The sequence below is a fragment of the Erinaceus europaeus genome, chromosome 7 (assembly GCF_950295315.1).
Source record: "Erinaceus europaeus chromosome 7, mEriEur2.1, whole genome shotgun sequence".
In the NCBI taxonomy this organism is placed as follows: Eukaryota; Metazoa; Chordata; class Mammalia; order Eulipotyphla; family Erinaceidae; genus Erinaceus; species Erinaceus europaeus.
This window is the reverse complement of record NC_080168.1, coordinates 107,067,338-107,089,691: the sequence shown is the minus strand read 5'-3', so window position 1 is coordinate 107,089,691 and position 22,354 is coordinate 107,067,338. Positions and strand designations below refer to the sequence as shown.

The 22,354-nt window shown below is 45.8% G+C and overlaps 1 protein-coding gene across 2 annotated transcripts in view; it reads right to left on the bottom strand.

Annotated features, from left to right (window-relative positions):
• The window catches only part of MYO1A (myosin IA), a 36,818-nt gene extending 17,963 nt beyond the window's left edge, over positions 1-18,855 (bottom strand). The window contains exons 1-17 of one of the 2 annotated variants that reach the window (XM_007534971.2): positions 18,676-18,855; positions 17,368-17,501; positions 17,150-17,265; positions 16,822-16,916; positions 16,537-16,641; positions 16,173-16,219; positions 15,979-16,042; positions 15,561-15,659; positions 12,332-12,435; positions 12,064-12,211; positions 11,485-11,603; positions 11,127-11,213; positions 7,650-7,715; positions 7,406-7,510; positions 4,055-4,117; positions 3,663-3,863; positions 3,311-3,537 (exon numbers count right to left, since the gene is read on the bottom strand). In XM_007534971.2, coding sequence (XP_007535033.1) covers positions 3,311-3,537; positions 3,663-3,863; positions 4,055-4,117; positions 7,406-7,510; positions 7,650-7,715; positions 11,127-11,213; positions 11,485-11,603; positions 12,064-12,211; positions 12,332-12,435; positions 15,561-15,659; positions 15,979-16,042; positions 16,173-16,219; positions 16,537-16,641; positions 16,822-16,916; positions 17,150-17,265; positions 17,368-17,481 — 1,760 coding nt within the window. In that variant the 5' untranslated portion in view covers positions 17,482-17,501; positions 18,676-18,855. The remainder of the gene's footprint in view (positions 1-3,310; positions 3,538-3,662; positions 3,864-4,054; positions 4,118-7,405; positions 7,511-7,649; positions 7,716-11,126; positions 11,214-11,484; positions 11,604-12,063; positions 12,212-12,331; positions 12,436-15,560; positions 15,660-15,978; positions 16,043-16,172; positions 16,220-16,536; positions 16,642-16,821; positions 16,917-17,149; positions 17,266-17,367; positions 17,502-18,675) is intronic. The other variant, XM_060195117.1, reaches the window with a different exon arrangement.
• Between the last annotated feature and the right edge of the window lie 3,499 nt (positions 18,856-22,354).

Here is a 22,354-nt window from a genome sequence, read left to right as displayed (position 1 = left end):
CAGAGGGAAGGCAAGCACGGGCTTCAGGCCTGAGCCTTTGCAGTCTAGTCCATTCCAGGTGTCTACAACCCCACCACCACACAGCAGGAGAGATATGGAGTGGCAGCTCACAGGACACGTATGTGAGAAAGTTCCCACATTCAGTCCCTAGCACCAGCACCAGCCAGAGCTAAGTGGTGCTCTGGTCAACACACACACACACACACACACACACACACACACACACACACACGTTTTAGTGGGATGGGGGAAAATTCAACATTAGAGCATACAGCTTGCATACCTCAGACCCCAGAGGCTCCAGGTTGAATCCGTGGCACCACCATATATCAGAACAAAGGAGTGGCCTGGTTTCTCTCTCTCATTCCCTCACAAAAAAATTATATCTCATAAAAATTAAACAAATATCTCCATCAGGAACAACATAATGGACCCCTTGGGGGGGGGGGGCTATGACCTTGCCTTCAATGTGGAACAACAATGGTAGAGAATGTTCCATACTCTGAAGGGGGGTTGGATAACATACTCTATCTATCACCTAAAGAAGATGGGTCCTGAAATTGGTGCAACTTGGAATGTTCCTACTCATGACCACAGAATGCAAGCTCTTACTACAGGGATACAGACATTACATAGGCTCCTAAGCTAAATATGGGCCCCAGATAAGATCAAATCGATGGGATTTACAGTCAACAATATTTATACACTTTTCCCATATTTGGGAGCTACTCTCTTCCCCTATCCAACTTTCCAGCCCTTTTTCCAGCCATGACATCATCTTCCCAGACAATAACTTGGATCCACCTGCATATCAGATGTCAGGCTCAGGCAAAAACTAATAAAGTCAGTAGGCCCTTTGGAATATAACTAAAATAGACCTACTACCTATTTCCAAAATGGAGACCTCCAAATCTTCATCTGCAATATTCTAGCCTTTAAGTTCATGATTAATCAACAGTTTGTATGGTTTTATATGTTAACTCTTTTTCAGCCACCAGGTTCCAGCTGCTACCATGATGCCAAGCAGATGACCCCACTAATGTGTCCTGGAGCTCTGCTTCCTCAGAACCCTGCCCCATTAGGGAGAGAGACAGGCTGGGAGTATGAGTCAACCTGCCAATGCCCACATTCAGCGGGGAAGCAATTACAGAAGCCAGACCTCCCACCTTCTGTACCCCATAATAACCCTGGCTCCATACTCCCAGAGGGTTAAAGAATAGGAAAGCTATCAGGGGAGGGGAGGGGATACGGAACTCTAGTCATGGGAATTGTACCCCTCTGATCCTATGGTCTTGTCAATGCTTCCATTTTATAAATAAATATGTTTTTTTAAAAAAAATTAAACAAATGGGAATGGGGAGACAGCATAATGGTTATGCAAAAGATCTTCATGCCTGAGGCTCTGATACCCCATGTTCAATCCTCAGCACCCCCATAAACCTAGTTAAGTAGTGCTCTGGTTTCTCTCTTTCTCCCTCCCTCCCCCTCTCTCCTTAAAATAAAGTAAAATAATTAAAATACATAAGCAAGCAAAATAAACAAGTAGGAATATGAGTCAACACAATTGAGAAAGACAATACTGTATCCTTATGGTCAAAATGGATAGAACTTGAAGTGATAATGCTAACTGGAGGAAGGAAGGAGATGAAAGGCAACGACTGTATAGATTCAGTCTTTTGTAGACTATGGATAGCTGCTGCACACAAATGTGTAAAAAGAAAAAGAAAAAAAGGACCACCAAACTGCCTCCTAAGATTCTGTGAGGACTGTAGAGGTTATGTGGGTACTGGTGGAGTGGTGGAGGTGAGGAACAGAACTTTGGTGGTGGGACAGAGTGCAGAACTATGACCCCATAATCTTATAATCTAGTAGACAACTATTAATTACAAAAAATAAGAGCATACAGGTCCTAGAAAAGGATGGCAGAGGACCTAGTGGGGTTGTATTGTTATGTGGAAAACTGAGAACTGTTATGCATGTAAAACTATTGTATTTATTGTTGAATGTAAAACATTAATACCCTAATAAAGGAAAAAAATTACTAAAAATAAAAATAAACAAATACATTTTTGTTGCTTACAGCAGAGGCTTCATACATCTGTGATTTTTACTGCTGCCGGTTGCTTTTTCATTCAGTAGAGAGACACACACAGAGTGGAGATAGGGAGAGAGAGAGAGAGACCACAGCAGTAGTCTCCTCTTACATCATAACACCTTCCATGTGGTGCCAGGGTTCAAACCTGGGCTGCCATATGGCATAACATGTGCCCTACCAGTGAGATATCTCTCCAGCCCTAAATAAATCTTAAAAAGAAAAACTGTGGAGCTGGGCAGTGCACCTGGCTGAACACACACAATTTCATGTGCAAGGACCTGGGTTTGAGCCCCTGCTACCTACCTGTAGTCGGGGGGGGGGGACTTCATGAGCAGTGAAGTAGGTCTGCAGGTATCATTCTCTCTTCCTCTCTGTCTCCCCTGCCCTCTCAGTTTTTCTCTGTCCTCATCAATAAAATGGAGGGGGTACCAGGAATAGTGGGTTTGTAGTGCAGACATCAAGTCCCAGCAATAACATTGGTGCCAATAGGAAGAGGGGGAAAGAAGAGGGTGAGGGGAAGAAAAGAGGAAAAAGAAGAGGAGGGGTAAAGGGAGGAGAAAAAAATCTTTAGAGGGGCTGTAGGTAGATAGCATAATGGTTATGCAGAGAAATTCTCAAGCCTGAGTCTCTGAAGTCCCAGGTTCAATCCCCCACACCACCACCAGCCAGAGCTGAGCAGTGCTCTGGTTAAAAAAGAAAAATTCTTTAGAGGAAGTAGACACACTAGTTTTTCCAGTTTCACTGCAACACAGTCTCTATCAAAATCCTGTACTTTCCCCCACTCCAGAATTCTAGTGCTTTTATTATTTAAATATTTATTTATTTATTCCTTTTTGTTGCCCTTGTTTTATTGTTGTAGTTATTACTGTTGTTATTAATGTCGTTGTTGTCGGATAGGACAGACAGAAATGGAGAGAGAAAGGGAAGACAGAGAGGGGGAGAGAAAGATAGACACCTGCAGACCTGCTTCACTGCCTGTGTAGCGACTCCCCTGCAGGTAGGGAGCTGGGGGCTCGAACCGGGATCCTTACGCAGTCCTTGCACTTTGCGCCATGTGCACTTAACCCGCTGTGCCACCGCCTGACTCCCCAGAATTCTAGTGCTTTATCTGGTTCCATTTTCTATAAGGAAAAAGCCTCTGATCTCTTTATTACAGAGACACCCAGCCATGGACACACTGCCATCAGACATGTGGCATGGTCCCTGTGTGTTCACCTGATGTAGTTGGGGTTCTTGGCATACAGGTTCTTCATAAGGATGGACACAGAATTCTTGAACTGGGTACCAGCAGTGGGTGGACGCTTGAGAGATGCCTGTTTGGGATCCCCCTCAGGGAACAAGGACCGAAGGAGGGGGTGCTGCGCCTTCCACATGACTTGAGACAAGTCCCGGAAGAGTAGGTCATTGTTTTTGTCAATGAAGCTGGTCACACTATATGTCACCTATAGAGGAACAATTGCTGGTTTGGGGGGACCCACCACCTAGTCAGAGTACTGGACCTCCCATTTTCATGGTGAAACATTCCTGCCTCTCTTCTCCCCTCAGATCCTTTTCATAGCCACATCACCTTGCCTGCGTAGTGGCAGATGCGGAAGCAGCTGAGTCCCATGGTGTGGTCATACTGGCGCTGGGCATTCTGGGTGACCTTACTCTCATAATGGCTGTGCTTGGAGAAGAGCTGGTTGAGCTTCGCCAGAAAGGTGGAGTCACTGACCACTCCAGGCCGCAGGCACTCCTCGTCCAGCATGGCCAGAATGCCTCGCTGATTCTGACAGGGAGACAGGGTCAGAACCTAGACCTAGCTAGCCTTTCAATCTGTGTACCACCTTACTGCTGCCCCTCTGTCCCCTCCTCCACAGCTATTTTTACCACTCTTAGCAAGTGAGGAAAGAGGTAAGGTCTATACTTCTGGGTAGTTTAGAGGGGGGATGTCCCAAAGAAAAGAGAAAGAGGACTTACATGTTCAATGAGATTACAGATGATGCCATTATCAAAGTAGTCCACCTTGGTCCACGGAATACCCTGGAAGAGGGAGAGAGGACCAATTATGGGGAGCTGGTGTAAGACAAGTGTCTTAAGACCTCACTGGATAAAGTCCTCTTTTATTTATTTATTTTAAATATTTATTCCCTTTTGTTGTGCTCGTTGTTTTATTGTTGTCGTTATTGGTGTCATTGTTGTTGGACAGGACAAAGAAATGGAGAGAGATGGGGAAGACAAAGAGGGGGAGAAAAAGATAGAGACCTACAGACCTGCTTCACCACCTGTGAAGTGACTTCCCTGCAGGTGGGGAGCCGGGGGCTCGAACAAGGATCCTTACCTGTCCTTGCACTTTGCGCCACCTGCACTTAACCTGCTGCGCTACTGCCGGACTCCTGATAAAGTCCTCTTTCACCCACCCTGCAAAGGGCCATCAGGAAGTTGTACCATTTAGAGGAGTCATTGGTGGGGTTTCTGCCTATGTCTCTGTTCTCCCAAAGTTGTAGGAAATTTATGGGATGGGTGACAGGCAACCAGGAGAATCCAGAGCAGCTGTTACAGAGAGCCCTATGGGCGCTCTGGGTGGGATGAAGATTGGTATAATATGTAAAGACTGACACTGCGATCACCCCACTGTTGGAGTGGGGAAGGACCCTTGAGTATATAGAAGAGCAATGGCCACATTGCTCTGGCAATGCACACAGAACCAGCGTATGTGTGTCTGCAAAGAGCAAAGCTAATCTAATATACCTTCAAAGACCTATGTCATTGACTCACCTTGAGTGTACATCACAGTTACAGGAAGTCTTGTTACAACACAGATTGCTGGGTCTCGTAGCCATAGTCTGATTCATAGGATTCTGGACTTTCATGCCTAAGGCCCCACGTTCAGTCTCCAGCATCACATAATCCAGAGTGACATGCTAACTCATTCTCTCACTCTTTCTCTCTATCTCTCTCTCTCCCCCATTCTACTTTATGCTCACAAATAAATAAAATCTTTTTAGAAGCATGGCAGGGGCTTCGCAGGGCCACATATGGGTGAGCACACATGTTACCACGAGCAAGAACCTGGGTCCAGCGGGGTTGGTTGGTGGTGCACCTGGTTTAGCACGCATCTTACAATGTGCAAGGACCTGGACTTGAGCCCCTGGTCCCCACCTGCAGGGGAAAGCTTTGCAAGTCTCTCTTCCTCTCTATCACCCTCTTCCCTCTAGATTTCTAGCTGTCTCTATCCAAATAAATAAATAAATTTAATAAAAACTATTTTAAATAAATAAATTTAATAAAAACATTTTATGTTCTCCACCTTCAGGGGGAAGCTTCATGAGAGTGAAGCAGTGCTACAGGTGTCTCTTTCTCTCGCCTCCTCTACCTCTCCTTCTTTTTCAGTTTATATCTCTAACCAATAAGTAAGTGTGTTAAATGTTTTAATTAAAAGCAAGAAAAAGAATGACATGGCAGAGAGTTCTGGCCGTCACATCTACAGATAGGATGGCTTCCACCCCAGGGCCAGACCAGTCAGATTCATGTCACTCCCAGTAGTGACTGAGGGATGCAAGCATTTTTCCCCTTCTCCCTCACATTTTAAAAATATTTATTTATTATTGAGAGGGATAGGAGGAGAAAGAGAAAGAACCAGACATCACTCTGGTACATGTGCTGCTGAGAATCGAACTCAGGACCTCATGCTTGATAGTCCAATTCTTTATCCACTGCACCACCTCCCAGGCCACCCCCCTCACATTTTTAAGGAAGGTAAAGTGGAACTGAGTAAAGTAGTCTCCACCATTTCATTCCCAAAATGTCCTCCCCTACTGGGTAAAAAATTACATCTTTATAATTCCACAGAGCTGTAAAAAGTCACCTTTACATACTGATATAAAAATGGTCTCTTACTAGCTGATGAAAGCCAAGTGTAGGACAGAATGTATTCACTGCCATTTGAATACATTTTTGTGGAAAACTACATTTACAAAATTTCTTGATTATGCATAGAAGGCTTCTGGAAGGCGATTCAATTTGATAACTTCTAGATGGGAGGAAAAGAACTAAACAAATGGAGTCATAGTGGGGAAAAATTATTTATTTACTTAGGAGAGAGGAGAACAGCAGAGAACAACTTAGTTCTAGCATCCTGTGGCCTCGAGGGCTTCAGGCTTGGGGCATGCCAGTGTGCTCTAGCCATCCCAAGAGATCTATCAAAACCTTTTAAAGCTTTTGAATTCTGAAGCATAGGAATGTATTATCTATTGGCTCACTTAACTTTTTAAAGTCAAAAGATTAAAAAAAAAACTATTGGAAAAACATCCCCATACATTGTGAGCACACTGGGAGATTCTGCCACAACAGAGACCCACCTCGGGCTGTGACAAGTGAGACTTAGCAGTTCACACTTTGGGGCGGGTTAGCTCCATCAGAGCTTTGCTAGCACAGAGCCACAGACAGGGGTTTTCACTGACTAAGGGAAGGACTGTGAAAATTCTGAGCCATAGGGCACTTCCGAGGAAGGCAGGTGCTACAAGAGGGGTCGGGGAGACATCAGTCAGAACCCGGGGGAGGTGTGAGGAAGGGCACAGGGAGGGAAATGGTAGGATACTAGCAGGCCCAGGAGAAATGTCCCTTCTAAATCTGGCTCGCAGTCTGCTCTAGGCCAAACACAGCTGTCACTTCAGCCTTGTCAGGACTCTCTGTGCGTCACCCTCCCGTCACCCTGGAGTGGGAGCTGGAGGATAGAGAGGAAAAAACTAGGGCTTCTTGGGAAGCTGGAATGTTCAGCCATGTGAAGGAAACTTTCTTTATTTTTTATTTTTGTTATCTTTATTTATTGGATAGAGGCAGACAAAAACTGTTAAGGCAGCGAGAGACAGACAGGAAGAGAGACAGAAGACACCTGCAGCCTAGCTTCACCACTAGCAAAGCTTTTCCCCTGCAAGTGGGAACTGGGGGCTTAAACCCGGGCCCTTGCACATTGTAACACAGGCACTCAGCCAGGTACACCACCACCTGCCCCTCTTTTTAATGAGGGGGGTAATGGTTTCAAGTAAATACAGTTTTTGACATGAGTGTAAAAAATTTCTCAGTTTTCTGCAAAACATTCACCCCCAGCCTAGGTCCTCCTCCTCCATCATGTGTCAAGACCTAAAAGCCCTATCCCAAGTCCTTTATTTTGGTGCAATACACCAAACCCAGTCCAAGTTCTGCTTTTTGTGCTTCCCCTTTGAATTCCCACCTAGGGAAAACCAAGAGGATGTTGTGACAGGAAGAAGAAAAGATCTAGCACGAGCCTGGAAGCCACTAAGCAAGAAAGTCTGGCAGGGTTGAGCTCACCTCTCTTTTGTACTCTTCCTGTTCTTCCTTCAGTGTCATTTCTATGAACACTTGCTGCAGCTTCTCGTTACAGTAGTTGATCACAAATTGCTCAAAGCTGTTGTCCTGAGGGAGGGCAAATATTAAAGAAACCAGTTCCTCCCAAGGCCCTTCCTCTCCCTCCCTCAACCCTTCCTTTCCTCTCTCCCACTGGCCCTCAGAGCCTAGGGAAGCAGGGTGTAGAGTTTGTGTGACATTTCCTCACCTCCAATATCTCAAAGCCATAGATATCCAGGACTCCCATCACCTTCTTCTCTTCCTTAGTGTTGACCTGAAGAAGGGGAGGAAATAAAGGAGGGTGGCTGGGAAGTTGTGTAGTGATTGGAACACTGGACTTACAGGAATGGGGTCCTTAGTTCGATCCCTGGCACTGCCTGTGCCAGACTGATCCTTTAGTTTTCTCCACTATCTCTCACTAATAAATGAATTTTTAAAAATAAGGTAAGTGGGGAGTCGGGTGGTAGCACAGCAGGTTAAGCGCACGTGGCGTGGCGCAAAGCACAAGGACCTGCATAAGGATTCTGGTTCCAACCCCCGGCTCCCCACCTTCAGGGGAGTCGCTTCACAGGTGGTGAAGCAGGTGTGCAGGTGTCTGGCTTTCTCTCCCCCTCTCTGTCTTCCCTTCCTCTCTCCATTTCTCTTTGTCCTATCTAGCAACGACGACATCAACAACAACAAATAACAACTACAACAACAATGAAAAACAACAAGGGCAACAAAAGGGAAAATAAATATAAAAAATATATAAGGTAAGTGGGAGTCGGGTGGTAGCGCAGTGGGTTAAGTGCATGTGACGCAACATGCAAGGACAGGCATAAGGATTCCAGTTCGAGCCCCCGGCTCCCCACCTGCAGGGGAGTCGCTTCACAGGCAGTGAAGCAAGTCTGCAGGTGTCTATCTTTCTCTCCCGCTCTCTGTCTTCCCCATCTCTCTCTACAACAATAAAACAACAAGGGCAACAAAACGGAATAAATAAAAAAATTATAAAAAAATAATAAGGTAAGTGCAGACAGGAGAGGCCATTTGGGATCAGGGGGCAAGCAGAACTATGGGAAAATTGACGCCGATGGAAAGAATGTATGTATCATGATGTTTCATATATATATATATATATATATATATATATATTTAAAGTTTTATTTATTTTATTTATTTATTATTTAAATCAGAGAAACTGAGAGGGAAGGGGGGAGAGACAGAAAAACACCTGCTGCCCTGCTTCACCACTCGTAAAACTTTCCCCCTGCAGCTGGGGACCAGGGGCTCGAACATGAACCCAGGCAGGTTCTCATGCACTATAGTGGCATCAAATTTCATGTTCATCCTTCTTCTAAGTGCCGGAGGGCAGGCAAAGAGGGAGGGAAGGATGCAAGTAGATTCCAAGAGGATTTTTCCCTGTTTTATTTATTAACTTATTTATTTTTGGATCTTCCATGCTATAAGGCAGAAAGGCATTCAGATCTTCCCAGAAGAAAAAAAAATAGCCATTCTGGGAGCAGGGCGGTAGTGCAGCAGGTTAAGCGCAGGTGTTGCAAAGCACAAGGACCAGCTCCCCAACTGCAGGGGAGTTGCTTCACAGCGGTGAAGAAGGTGTGCAGGTGTCTGTCTTTCTCTTCCCTTCTCTGTCTCCCCTCCTCTCTTCATTTCTCTCTGTCCTATCCAACAACGATGACATCAAGAACAATAATAGCTACAACAATAAAACAACAAGGGCAACAAAAGGGAATAAATAAATAAACATTTTTTAAATAGCCACAGAACATTTCACAAGAAATGTGACGTTCTCTGCTAGTGTGGTGCCATGGGGTGAACACAAGGCCTCGCACAGGTAAGGGATATGCTTTACCCACTGAGCAGTCTCCCAGTCCAGGAATTTAATATCCTCATTTCATTACTCCTTAAAATAATCTATAAGGTGCAATTATTCACAGTTTACAGAGGAGGAAAAAAGTCAAATTTGAAAAGGAGCAAGCATTTATCTGAACCTAGATTGTTTTTATAAATATTCGTTTGTTTGTTTATTGGATAGAGACAGAGAAATTGAGAGGGGAGGAAGAGGAGGAGGAGGAGGAGGAGGAGGAGGAGGAGGGGAGAGAGAGAGAGAGACCTGAAGCCCTGCTTCACCACTTCTGAAGTTTTCTCCCTGCGGGTGGGTACCAAGGGCTTGAACCCGACACCTTGCACATTGTAATATGAGTGCTTAGCCAGATACATCACTGCCTGGCTCCCCAAAGCTAGATTCAAATCCCATTTTGTCCTGCTGTCTTCCAGTAATAGGTTCTAAATTGGTGGCATTTTCACATACATACCTCTAAAATGATAGCTCTATTTTGATCTAATTCACATATCATAAAATTTGCCCTTTAAAGGTTTTCAGTGGCTTTATTTTTTTAGTATATCCAAAGGGTGTACAGTCATCACCATTACCTAGATCCAGAACATTTTTATCATCCCAAAGAGAAATTGTATCTCTGTACTCAGTTATCGCTTCCCATCTCCCTCCATAGATTTTCCTGTCCTGGAAATTTCATGTAAATGGAATTCTTTAGAATATGACATTTTATGCCTGCCTTCTTTCATTCAAAGTTAATATGCTGAATATGTATCAGCATTTATTCTTTTTTTTTTTTTCCCTACCAGAGTGTTCTCTGAGTTTTGGTGCCTGTATGATTACTCCATTGTTCCTGGGAGTCATTTCTTTATTTTTTTCCCTTTCTTACCCCTTCTCTCTTTCTCTCTCTCTTCTTAAAGGTGATAAACAAGGAGAAAGAGGCAGTACTACAGCAATGCTCCTAAAATTTCCTCCTTACAAATGGAGGCTGGGGGATTAAACCCAGGTCCTCCCACATGGTGGCATATGTGCTCTAACATTGCACCACCACCCCATCCTACTTCAATTATTTTATGGCAAGTTAATATTTCATTGTGTAGATTCACCATATGCATTCACCAGTTGATGGCATTCAGGTGGCTCCTGTTTTTTAACGATGGCAAACAATGCCTCTGAACATGCATGTTTTTGTGAATATCTGTTTTTGGTTCTCTTGGGCATAGACCTAGACATGGAATTGCCAGATAATATGGTGACTTTGTACATAATTTTATCTTCTCCCTATACCCTGTGAAGCAAGTCAGCATCTATGACCCATTTTCCAACTGAAGTTTGGAATGTTTGTGAACTTTCAAGACTACTGGGCTAGAAAACATGGGGTTCAGATAGTCAAACTAAAAACCCAGTGATGTCTACACAAGCATGCATTGCTGGGAGGAACTAAGCCCTGTTCTGCATCCTCCTGACTGTTCATCTCAGGACCCACGGTATGAGGCAGGCAGGAAAATGTAGGGTTTGGGGGTTTTGTTTGTTTGTTTTTTATGTAGTGTCAGAGATCAAATCAAGGGCTCCACACATGCACTGTGCCACTGATCCATGACCCAGCTGATTATTTCTGCTTTGATGAGAGAGCAGAGACAGGTGTGTGAAGGCAGGAGAAAGAAAGGGAGGGAAGCCATACACCACGCCATCATCCATGAAGCTCCATATGTCTCTGTCCATGGTGCTCTCATGTGGTGCCAGGGAGTGAACCCAGGACTTCCTATCTGGAAGGCATGTGCTCTACCCATTGAGCCACCTCCCCAGCTCCCCCAGGCAGGGAAGTGAGTGTTGAAGAAGGGCAACTCTCACCTTGATGCTATCATTGATTCGGTTCACTATCCAGTTGAAAAGGCGACTATAGATGTTCTTAGCCAGAGCATCCCGTGCATAGTGAGCCTACAGGCAGAGTCAAGTTGATGAGTGTGGCAGCTGGAGAGGAGACTCAAAGGGCTGGTGAGATCGTTCACCTGAGAGGGTGCCTGCCTGCCTTGCCATATCTTCCACCCAGGCTCAAGCTCTACCCCCTACAGCACTAGAAGAAGCTTTGGTGCTGTGGTGTCTCTCCATCTTTATCTCTATCTGAAAAAGTTGATCCAGAGCAGTGAAGCATCAGTGATGAAAAAAAGAAAAGTTGGTTCAAACTCAGCCCTCCCCCAGGGACACTTACCTGGATGACATTCAGTGCAGTCACCACTTTTTCTTTGGCTGTTTCCATGGTCCTTGAGCACAGAGCTTTCTCTATATCATTTGAATTCAAGCCCACCATTTCCCCAATCTCCTGGAGAGCTGGAGTGATTAAAAGAAAAAAAAAAATATATATATATATACAATATGGCCTGACCTGAGAGAGATCTGGCAGGGTTGGATCAGGAGGGTGTCCACATCTGGGTGGGGATGTCCTCACAGCCTTTTCAGAATATGGAAGAAGCTCTAGTGGCAAGAAAGAGAACTCTGGGAACTTGACATGCATTATCCACTTTAATCAGAGAGTCTCCTGAAATAGGTCTCAGTGTCCCATTTCATACAGGAGCCACAGAGACTCAAAAAAGTTCGGATCTATCAGCATGCAAAGCACCAATGCAAGGCACTTCATGGATAAGAGGCTCAGTGAGTACATCTGAGGCACAGCTCCGGAGTGGGCTGGATGGCCTGAGAGTGAAATTTATTACACCTCAGATGGTAGAAGAGACAGAATTACAGGAGCATGCAGGGAGCTGGCTGGGGGCTCCATCAGAGTACTACAGACCTTTCCCATCGAGGATGCCACTTGCTGAGACCCCACTGGCCTGAAACTCGTCCCTCAGCTTCACATTCCCCAGCTTCAACACCAGGGCCGTCACCTCTAGCACCCTGCGAATCTCTTCCTCTGAGAACCCAATCACAGCCATTGCATTCTGAGAGGGAGAGGGAGTCAGAAGCCAGACCATGGGGCCAGTCTAAGGCCTCCCTCTCCAGTCCAGAGCCTGGGTTGAGGAGTCCCTGAAGGGCTAAGCCAATGTCACCTGGGCACCCACCTGGACAGCCTTGAAGTTGGAAGCATCATCCATACCATCCACTCGGGACACTTTGGGGTTCAGATAGGCATAGCTGCTCACATCTGGCTCGAGCTTCAGAGCCTCTGGAAGAGCCAGTGGGAGAGGTGGAGGGTTGTTACGGGCCTCCATGGAGGGAGCCCTCCAGCCTAGACCTTCACAGTCCTTGTACATAGGAGAACCTCTACTATTGTTTTCTTTCCCTGCCTTCTCTGTTTTGGGACCCTTAGTTCCCACAATGATAACCTTTTTTCCCCCAGAGCCAGCATGATTTCACCACTCTTGGATCAGTTTTTTTCATTCAGCTACAGAGATACATAAAGATACCACAGTACTGGAGCTTCCCCTAGTGTCATGGCCCTCCCACATAATGCTAGAGTTGAATCTAGATCAGGTATACAGCAAGGCATGCATCCTATCCAGTGAGCTACTTCTCTGACCTCTGCTAGAATACAATTTTCAAATGGTCTTAAGGGTGTTTGTATTCATAATGATTGTTTTCTCCAATTTTCCAAAAGCAAAGCTTCATTCTCCCCATCCTTGGGATTCTAAACATTACAAACAAGCAAGCCTTTCAGTCTGCTTGGGCTTCTGGGCCTCTAGGAGGGCAAAGGTGAAGGTAGCATCATGTCCCACCCATGCAGCCTCAGCACCTCACCTTCAGACTGGGCTGACCCCATTCATTATTTGTTTACTAAGCACCAACAAAGTGGCAACTCCTGTGCTCCCCAGCCACCCCCCACCCCTTGCACCTTTAGAAGGTTCACTCTGATGAGGGACTGAGTTGAGTGACTGTCTCAGGTTCAACCAGCCCAGCCCAAGTCATGAGTCTAACTTTTTATATCTCTCTCACAAATAAACTTGAATCTGGAGACTGTTTTTCTGTTGTTATTGTTGTTTGATTTTGGTTTTCCTCCAGGGTTATCACTGAGGCTCAATGTCTGCACTACAAATCCACTGCTCCTGTGGCCTTTTTTTTTTTTTTTTTTTTGGATAGAACAGAGAGAAATTGAGAAGGGAGAGGAATATAGAGAGGGAGGAGGGAGAGAAAAAGATAGACATCTGAAGACCTGCTTCACCACTTGTGAAGTGACCCCCCCTACAGGCAGGGAGCTAGGGGATCAAACTGGGATGCTTGCGCAGGTCCTTATGCTTCATACTCTGTGTGCTTAACTCAGTGAGCTACCTGCCACCCAACCCCTGAGACTGATTTTTCTTTCTTTTTTTAAATTTTATTTTTGCTATCTTTATTTTATTTATTGGATAGAGATAGCCAGAAATCTAGAGGGAAGGGGGTAATAGAGAGGGAGAGACAGAGAGACACCTGCAGCATTGCTTCACCGCTTACAAAGCTTTCTTCCTGAAGGTGGGGGCTGGGGGCTTGAAACTGTGTCCTTGTGCATTGTCACATGTGCGCTCAACCAGGTGTGCCACCACCCGGTCCCTGATTTTTCTTTCTTTTTTTAAAATTTTTAAAAAATATTTATTTATTCATTTTCCCTTTTTGTTGCCCTTGTTGTTGTTTTTTATTGTTGTACTTGTTATTGTTATTGATGTCTTCATTGTTGGATAGGACAGAGAGAAATGGAGAGGGGAGAGGAAGACAGAGAGGGGAAAAGAAACACAGACACCTGCAGACCCGCTTCACCACCTGTGAAGCGACTCCCCTGCAGGTGGGGAGTCAGGGCTTGAACCGGGATCCTTAGGCCGGTCCTTGTGCTTTGCGCCACCTGCGCTTAACGCTGCGCTACAGCCCGACTCCCTGACTTTTCTTTCTTAATCTTCATAGTTTCTGTGCCTGGCTGGCATGCAGATTTTTTTCTTTTTCTTTTTTTTCTCTCTCTCTCTCTCTTTTATCTTTGCCAGGGTTTCACCACTCTGAGTTGACTTTTTTTAGATAGGGAAAGACACAGGGCACCAAAGCTTTTCCCACTGTGGTGAGGGCCCGGCTCAACCTTTAAACGTCTTAGGCAGGTGATTCAAGGGGATAATCACAGCTGTCCACGGAGTTGAGCAGGCATGAGCTTATCACGGAGTATGAGGGTTACCCGTGATCTGTTACTCAAGTGCTCCAAGAACCACAGAGTCCCTCCAGTCAGGCTTTAATGGCAGCTTCCCCTGAGACACACATTTTGAAGCAGGCATGAAAGATGGGTGTCTGAGCAGAGAGTGAGTCAGAAGGCCCTGGGATAATACCAACAGGGGAGCCCTGCTCAGACTCAGCTCAAACTGATGGGTAATAGAATCAGCCAGAATAAGACACTGGTGCCTGTGACTCAGACAAATTGAGCACAACCAGGATTATTAAGCCAAGAGGAACAATGTAACTTGCAGGGTGGCCTCTTGAATGATAGAGCTCCCCAAAGGGGGAAAAATGAGATAGGCACAAGTTGAGTAGACAATAACCAAAAACCCAAGGAACCAGCCCTTGGGGGAGCAGACCACCACAGTGCTCTGGGCCAGAGGCTACCTAGGAGGAAGAAGGGAAGGCAGATTCACAACTGTACTGAGAACATTTAAAATTCGTAAGCACTTGCTGCACCTTTTTTTCTTTCTTTCTTTCTACCTTTTTTTTTTCTTCCTTTCTTTTTAACCAGAGCACTGCTCAATGACCTCAGAGGAATGAGAATCTTCTTGTATAACCATTATGCTGTTTCCTCAACCCCTGCAGCACCCTTTCTAATTCTGCCTCTTACAGTAAAGATAAGAAAGAAGTGTGGTCGCACCAAAGCAAAGGACTCTGGGGAAGGACAGAAAAGGAGTGGGTAGAGGGGATATTGGGTCCTGCTACAGGTGATGGGAAAGGACCCACACTGGGGGTAAGAGTGTTTTGCAGGCAGCTATTATGGGGAGAAGAGAAGCTGTCCACAGGTCAACAACTTTACTGAGAACTATCAACCCCTCCATCAATCAAATGATTTTTTTCTAAAAAAAAAAAAAATAGTGTAGATATAAATGAGTGTTCTGCTTTTAAGCCCACTCAGGAACAGAGGCATGCAGGCAAGACAGGGCAATAAAAGTGGTGGAGAGACAACAAAACTTATTCCTAGCAATGAAACTCTAGAAAAGAAAAAAATCAAGGTCAGGGCACTTCATAGATAGATGCAATTGAGGAAAGGGAAGACAGAAGGGCTTAGGGCAAAGGGGCGGTGGGACAAAGTGGGGCCCGGGGGTACTGGGGGCTGAACGGGGTGACGGGACAGGTACATACTCATCAGCTGGGCATCTGCTCCAGCCAGCAGCTGATAGAAGATGTGGAAGTTCCTCTCTCCTTCTAGCTGCTTCACAACTCGGGATTTCTCAAGCAGGTCTAGCAAAGAATTAGAAAATAACGTCTTTAGAAATTGAAGCTATAGCTCCATGGTAGAGTAATATATGCTTCACATGTATGAGGTCCTGGGTTTGACCCCCAGCACACTAACACCACCCTCAAAATAAAAGAAGAAAGTCATGAAGGTGTGAAGCTACTGAGGCTTCCCTCTAACACTGCCCTCAATCCTCGTGTTCCCTCCAGCTGGGAAGTCTCCCGGATAGTGTAATATCCCCTTTTCTGAGGTAGCAGATTAGCAGAAAGGGGTGAAGTGGGGCAGGCGAAGGGAGGAGAGGGGAGCAGGATGGGGAAAACGTACAGTTTGTGATGACACCACCGAGGGGGGAGCCTTTGAAGTCAAACTCAACATCCATGTATTTTCCCTTCAGAGACCAGAGAAAAAGAGAGTCTTGGTTTTCTCCTCTTTGAGGGAAGGGGCCTATGCCATATAGCTCCCCACAACCCTCTCAAGCCCCTGCACCCCAAACCTGGGCTGAGGAGATGCTCACTCACAAATCGAGAGGAGTTGTTGTTTCGAATGGTCTTAGCATTGCCAAAAGCTGCAGAGATGAGGGGGGGGGTCAGGGGCTGAGAGGATGGAGAGGAGGAAAGTCTTCCTGTCCTAGCAACAAATGAAGGTGTTTTTGTTGCTTTTTTTTTTTTTAAGAGAGAGAGCGAGAAATCACAGCACTGAAACTTCCTTCAGTGTAGTAGAAGCCACATGGCAAAGCAATGCACTGTCTCAAGTGAGCTATTTCACTGGCCCAAGTGCAGGATTGTCAGGTCCAGTGAGGATATGGTTTGGAGAACTGTTGGTGCCATCAGGAGGCTGAGGGATAAGGTGGGGTCCAGAGAAGGTAGACGTAGGTATTCTCACCTTCCAGCACTGGGTTGGACTGCAGCAGCTGCTCCTTCACAGAGTTTACCTGCTCTCCTTTCTCGCAGACAGCCGCCACATACGACATCACCAGCTTACTGGCCTCTGCACCAGAAAAGAAACCCTCACAGGAGTCCCCTTCACCTTCCTCAGTGCTCCGCACACCAGCATTTCACACCCACTGGGGGCAGACCAAGAGGGCCTTTCTGGGGGTGAGGGCATGACTCAACCTGGCCTGGAGAGAGGCCAGAGCTAGTTGTAGAGTTTCCCAGCCACCTGCCTCACCTGTCTTCCCAGCTCCACTCTCGCCAGTAATGAGGAGACACTGATCCCGGTCCAGGTCCCTCAGTGACTGATACGCCATATTCGCCAATGCATAGCTGGCAGAGAGGAAGCAGGTTGGAGTCAAAGCCAAGCCAGTCCAAAATGCCACTTTCACTCAATTCCCAGGCCCTAGACTCTTCCACCCTTCCAAGTTGACTGAGATTGAGGTCTTGGAAGGGCCTCCAGAGGGTCAGAGGAGGAAGGAGAAGCTGGAGGGCCACCCTCAGGGGAAAAGGTAGAGGAACTGATATGGTCCCATCATCAGCTTGCCTTCGATCCCTCCACTCACATGTGGGGCTTCTGCTCATAGAACGTGTAGTCCCGGTATGTGGCAATGAACTCTGGGCCATAGATAGGCAGCTGTTGGTAGGGATTCACTGAGATCAGCACATTCCCAATGTAGGTCTGGAGCAGGGAAGAAGGTGAAGGTGGTCAGTGAGAAGCTGGGGGCGCACATGTGAACTCTCACCTCACATGCATATCTGGGAGCAACACCCCCACACTCACGTAGATCTCCTTGTTTTGATAGCGCAGCTGGAGGTTCTGGAGCAGAGACTTTTCCTCCAGGGGTTCCAGGAGGACTAGGTCCTCCACTCCCACAGACCGTTCCAGAAGTGTCATGTTCAGAGGGGCTGCTGATCCTGAGAAGGAGCCTGGCAATTTACTGATTTCTGCGTTGTCCCTGTCTCAGCCACCTAGCCATCTACACCATTTCAAAAGGTCTTCTAAAGATTTCTCCTCCCCTTTCATTATGACAGTGAAATCCTTTTTTTTTTTTTTTTCTAAACAGGAGTCAGGTGAGGTGAAGCTTAGAGGACAAAGGTGGGAATTACTCCCTCAAAGACTACAATAGCCCCCTAGAAAAATCAAAGTGAAGTTTATTTCCCCCAACAGACTGTCAGGTAGCTGTCAGGACCCCTGGCTGGCCCATTTTCTAGCTCCAGTTTTCACACCCCTTCCTATAAGCTCTGGGCATGGACTTTGCCCCTGAGGGACACACCCAGCTTTTTAGGGCTGGTGGGAAAGGGCAAGGAGGGTTGAAGGGACAGGGAGCAGCATGGGGCTCAGCCCCACACAGTAGGGGCATGTCAGGTACAGCTGAGCAAGCCCAGCCCTCCTCAGTCTCCAGTGAGGCTGAGTGGGTGGAACAGAATTATTAGTACAATGGTCAAGGCCACTCCCTGCTAGAAAGAAAAGAACCACCGCCTACCCTCCTGTGCTGTTGAGCCTGAGTGGGGGCAGGGGGGAGCAGGAATGAAAGAAAGGGCAGGAAGGGGACACAGGCACCTCTCCTCTTTATCCCCATGCTCTGGGAAAACAGTCTTTGCCACTTCCTACAAGCACACAACTGAGAAAGAAGAGTTCTGAGAATCACCTCCTCTAGCAAGCAGAGGCCCAGGCAGGGCTCTAAGCACTTTACATATGCTAATTCCCAGATGCTTGCAATCACACCATGAAATAGGTACCATAATTATCTCAAACTACTCAGAGTTTTGTTGCTGTTATACTTTTTTTGTCCTTTAAATCAGAGCCCCGCTCAGCTCTGTCGAACCTGGGAGCTTTGAGCCTCAGTCACAGAAGCTTTTTTGCATAACCATTGTGTTATCTCCCCAGCTCTCAGATTTTTAAAGTTATTTGGCAGGGAAGGGTGAGAAACAGAAATGGAGAGAGTGGGGGGTGGGGGACAGTGGCAGGAAACATCTTTAGAGTTAGATTTGAGGGGGGTGGGGATGTAACTGGAGATGGAGAGAGGAGAAAGGAGGCAGCCCCATAGATTTAGAAAGAGGGGCAGTCACAGGTCAAGACAAGACTCACCCAACACTGAAAGTTCAGTATCCCTTGGAGAATGGCTGCTGAAATCACAGTTTGAAGCCCCAGTACACAAGGGTGAAGAGATGCCAGAGTTAATGGGAGCTGTCCATGGTGTCGGGGGAGGCTGCTCTCTTGCCAGTGTCCTCTCTTCTAACCTCCTACTGTGCTGCCTCCTCTAGCCGGGCTCCCTGTGCCAGTCAAGCAAGGAAGGCCAGAGATAGCTGCTCAGCACAAAGTCCGAGGCTGTTCCTGCTGAGGGTGTGGCTCCCTTAACCCTTCACAGCCTGGAGGGAGATGCTGGCACATCAGCAATCCTCCTCCAGGTAGGAAAGGCATCTACTGAGGCTTAGCGGGAGGGCTCAAGTAGAGTTCTTATTCCACTTCTACCAAAATCGGAGCAGGGAAGGAATTGATAGCCAAGTGAACGCTTTTTTCCAGAAACTTGGGAATTTTTTCGAAGAGGAAAATAGACGGGATTGTCTTTTTGGCAAGGGAAGCTTTGATATATATATATGTATTTATTTTTTCTTACCAGAGCACCACTGGTGGTGCAGGGGATTAAACCTGGGACTTTGGAGCCTCAGGCGTGAAAGCTGTTTGCATAACCATACCCCCACCCTGCCTCTCCTATTTTTTTGGAGTTAGAAGGTACTAATGGTATTACTTGGAGAACTGAGGAACAGAATCCCCCAAAGTCCACTTCGCTTTCCTACTCCATGAATCAGAAATCACCATATAGACTCAAGGTCTACAGTTAGTAGTAACACCTGACATTTGTAAAGGCATCCAGGTTTTTTAATTTATTTATTTATTTATTTTTAATTTCTTTATTGAGGGATTAATGTTTGACAGTTGACAGTAAATACAATAGTTTGTACATGCATAACATTTCTCAGTTTTCCATATAACAATACAACCCCCACTAGGTCCTCTATCATCTTTTTTACTTATTTATTTATTTATTTTTAATTTCTTTATTGAGGGATTAATGTTTTACAGTCAACAGTAAATGCAATAGTTTGTACATGCATAATATTTCTCAATGTTTTCATTAATTGTAATTAATTTAATTTTGTGATGAGAGACACTGAGAGAGGAGCATGAGAGAGCACCGGAGCAGTACTCAGCTTCAGCTGAGTTAGTGCCAGGACTGAACCTGCAGCCTCCGGGGCCTTAGGCATGCAAGTTGGTGCTCTAGCAGGCTGTGCTGTCTCCCTGGTCTTAAGACATCAGTTTCATTTAACTCTCACCAGTATCCTTTCACGGAATCACTGCAAGGTAGGTAGCACAAATGCTCACTCTACTGAAAAAGGAAAATTAGAGGTAAGCACCTAGGCTCAGAGACATTGGTTGTAGAATGTGCTCACAGACCCAGACAGTGTGTGGAAGACACGGAAACAGAAACAGTTTTCTAACCCTAAGCCAGTCCTAGGTTCCAACCCAAATCCTGACTATTTCTAATTTTAATCTTTCTTTGGTACTAGGTTTTTTTTTTTTTTTTATTCCCTTTTGTTGCCCTTCTTGTTTTATTGTTGTAGTTATTATTGTTGTTGTCATTGTTGGATAGGACAGAGAGAAATGGAGAGAGGAGGGGAAGACAGAGAGGAGGAGAGAAAGATAGACACCTGTAGACCTGCTTCACCGCCTGTGAAGCGACTCCCCAGCAGGTGGGGAGTCGGGGTTCGAACCGGGATCCTTATGCCTGTCCTTGTGCTTTGCGCCACCTGCGCTTAACCCGCTGCACTACAGCCCGACTCCCGTTTTTTTTTTTTTTTAAGTACTATTTTTTTAATTGGGAATTAATGCTTTACATTCAACACTAAGTACAATAGTTTGTACATGCATAACATTCCCCAGATTCCCATATAGCAACACAACCCCCACTAGGTCCTCTGAATCCTTCTTGGACCTGTATTCTCCCCTCCCACCCACCCCAGAGTCTTTTACTTTGGTGAGATACGCCAATTCCATTTTAGGTTCTACTTCTGTACTAGGTTTCTGAATAGGACTCTGAGACTGTTTACTAGACACAGTTCAACTGGAAGTAGCTACCTCAGATATATATTTCTTAAAGATTTTATTTATTTATGAGAAAGATAGGAGGAGAGAGAGAAAGAACCAGACATCACTTTGGTACATGTGCTGCCAGGGATCGAAGTTAAGACCTCATGCTTGAGAGTCCAGTGCTTTATCCATCGCACCACCTCCCGGACCACCCTCAGGTACATTTTTTTAAAAGAAAGTTTATTAAATCCTATTTTCCAGAGACCCCATGCCTCCCCCAATTCAGCCAGGAAAATTCCTTAGCAATAGAATTTCCCTCCCTGCCGCCCTCTTTCACAGGCATGCACAAAGAGCAAATCAGGTAGTTACAGACACTTAGTTGAAGACAGAGACCTCATCCTCTGACTCCCTGCCACAGCTTCTTGGTTCAAGGTCCAGGCTATTGCTCTCAGAGCAGCACTCTGCATAAACCAAGCCTATCAGCAGTTCCATGATCAACCTGTCCTTACATAATTTATTGATCTACTATATATATTTGAGGGGGGGAGGCATGGAAGAACTAGAACACGGAGTGAAAGTGACATCAGAATATAACCCCATGAATAGGTGGAGCAGTGTCTGTGTCAAAGGCAAAAGTAACTAACGAGCCATATTTTACAGTGGAGGAAACAAGCCTAGAGAAGCTACTGCCCAGGATCTCACCACAACAGACCTAACAGATGGATTCTCTCCGGGGCAGAAACCTGCCATCACCTACAACTGGGTTATTCCACATCTATCCAGGCACACACTTATTGGAAGTGTACCCTAAAAGTAGATGGCAGGGCTCAGTAGACTGCATGCCTTTTTGCCATGTGTGAAGCCAAAGATAAGAGTACCACAGCTCTTTCTCTGCAATAGAATGAATGAAAAAAGTCAGCCAAAGAACAGTGGGATGAAGAATGTGCAAGGCACTGGGGCAACAATAACATGAGGTGACACCTGCAAGCTTAGAAACAACGGTGTGAACATCCCAGTTAAGGTGGCCATCCATTCTGGTTTGTCTGGACATGACATTGTGAGTGCTAAAATTAGGAAAGTTCTGGAAAACTAGGGTGAGTGGGCAATCCCCAAATCAACAAGGTACAAAATACATATCCAGGGGGCTGGGCAGTTGCACACCCCTGTTAAGCACGTATAATACTAAGTGCAAGTCACTATATGGGAAACTTCACAAGTGAGAATGTGGTATCTCTCCTCTGTGTCTCCTTCTCACTCCATCTGAGGGGTGAGGTGGTGGGGGAGGAGCGTCTGCCAGGAGCAGTAAAATCATGCAGGTGAGAGCTCCAGCGATAACTGGCAGGAAAAAAAAAAGACATAGAATAAAACCAGACATTTTTCAGATATAGTAGGTAAGATGTTTGATAGTTAAGGGAGTACTTTACTTCCACAAATTGTGTGGTGTCACCCAGCAATAACACTGACCAAGTAACTTACTAAACAAGACAACAAGCAAAGTACTTTACATCAATATACTTTCGAGGCCAGGCCGTAGTGCACCGGGTTAAACACACATAGTACATCAATATACTTTGCTATTCCAAGTGAAGTGCGTTGTGAATAAAGCCACTATAAACATGGGGGTACATACATCCCTTCAGATCAGTGTTATTAAATCTTTTGAGTATATGCCTAGCAA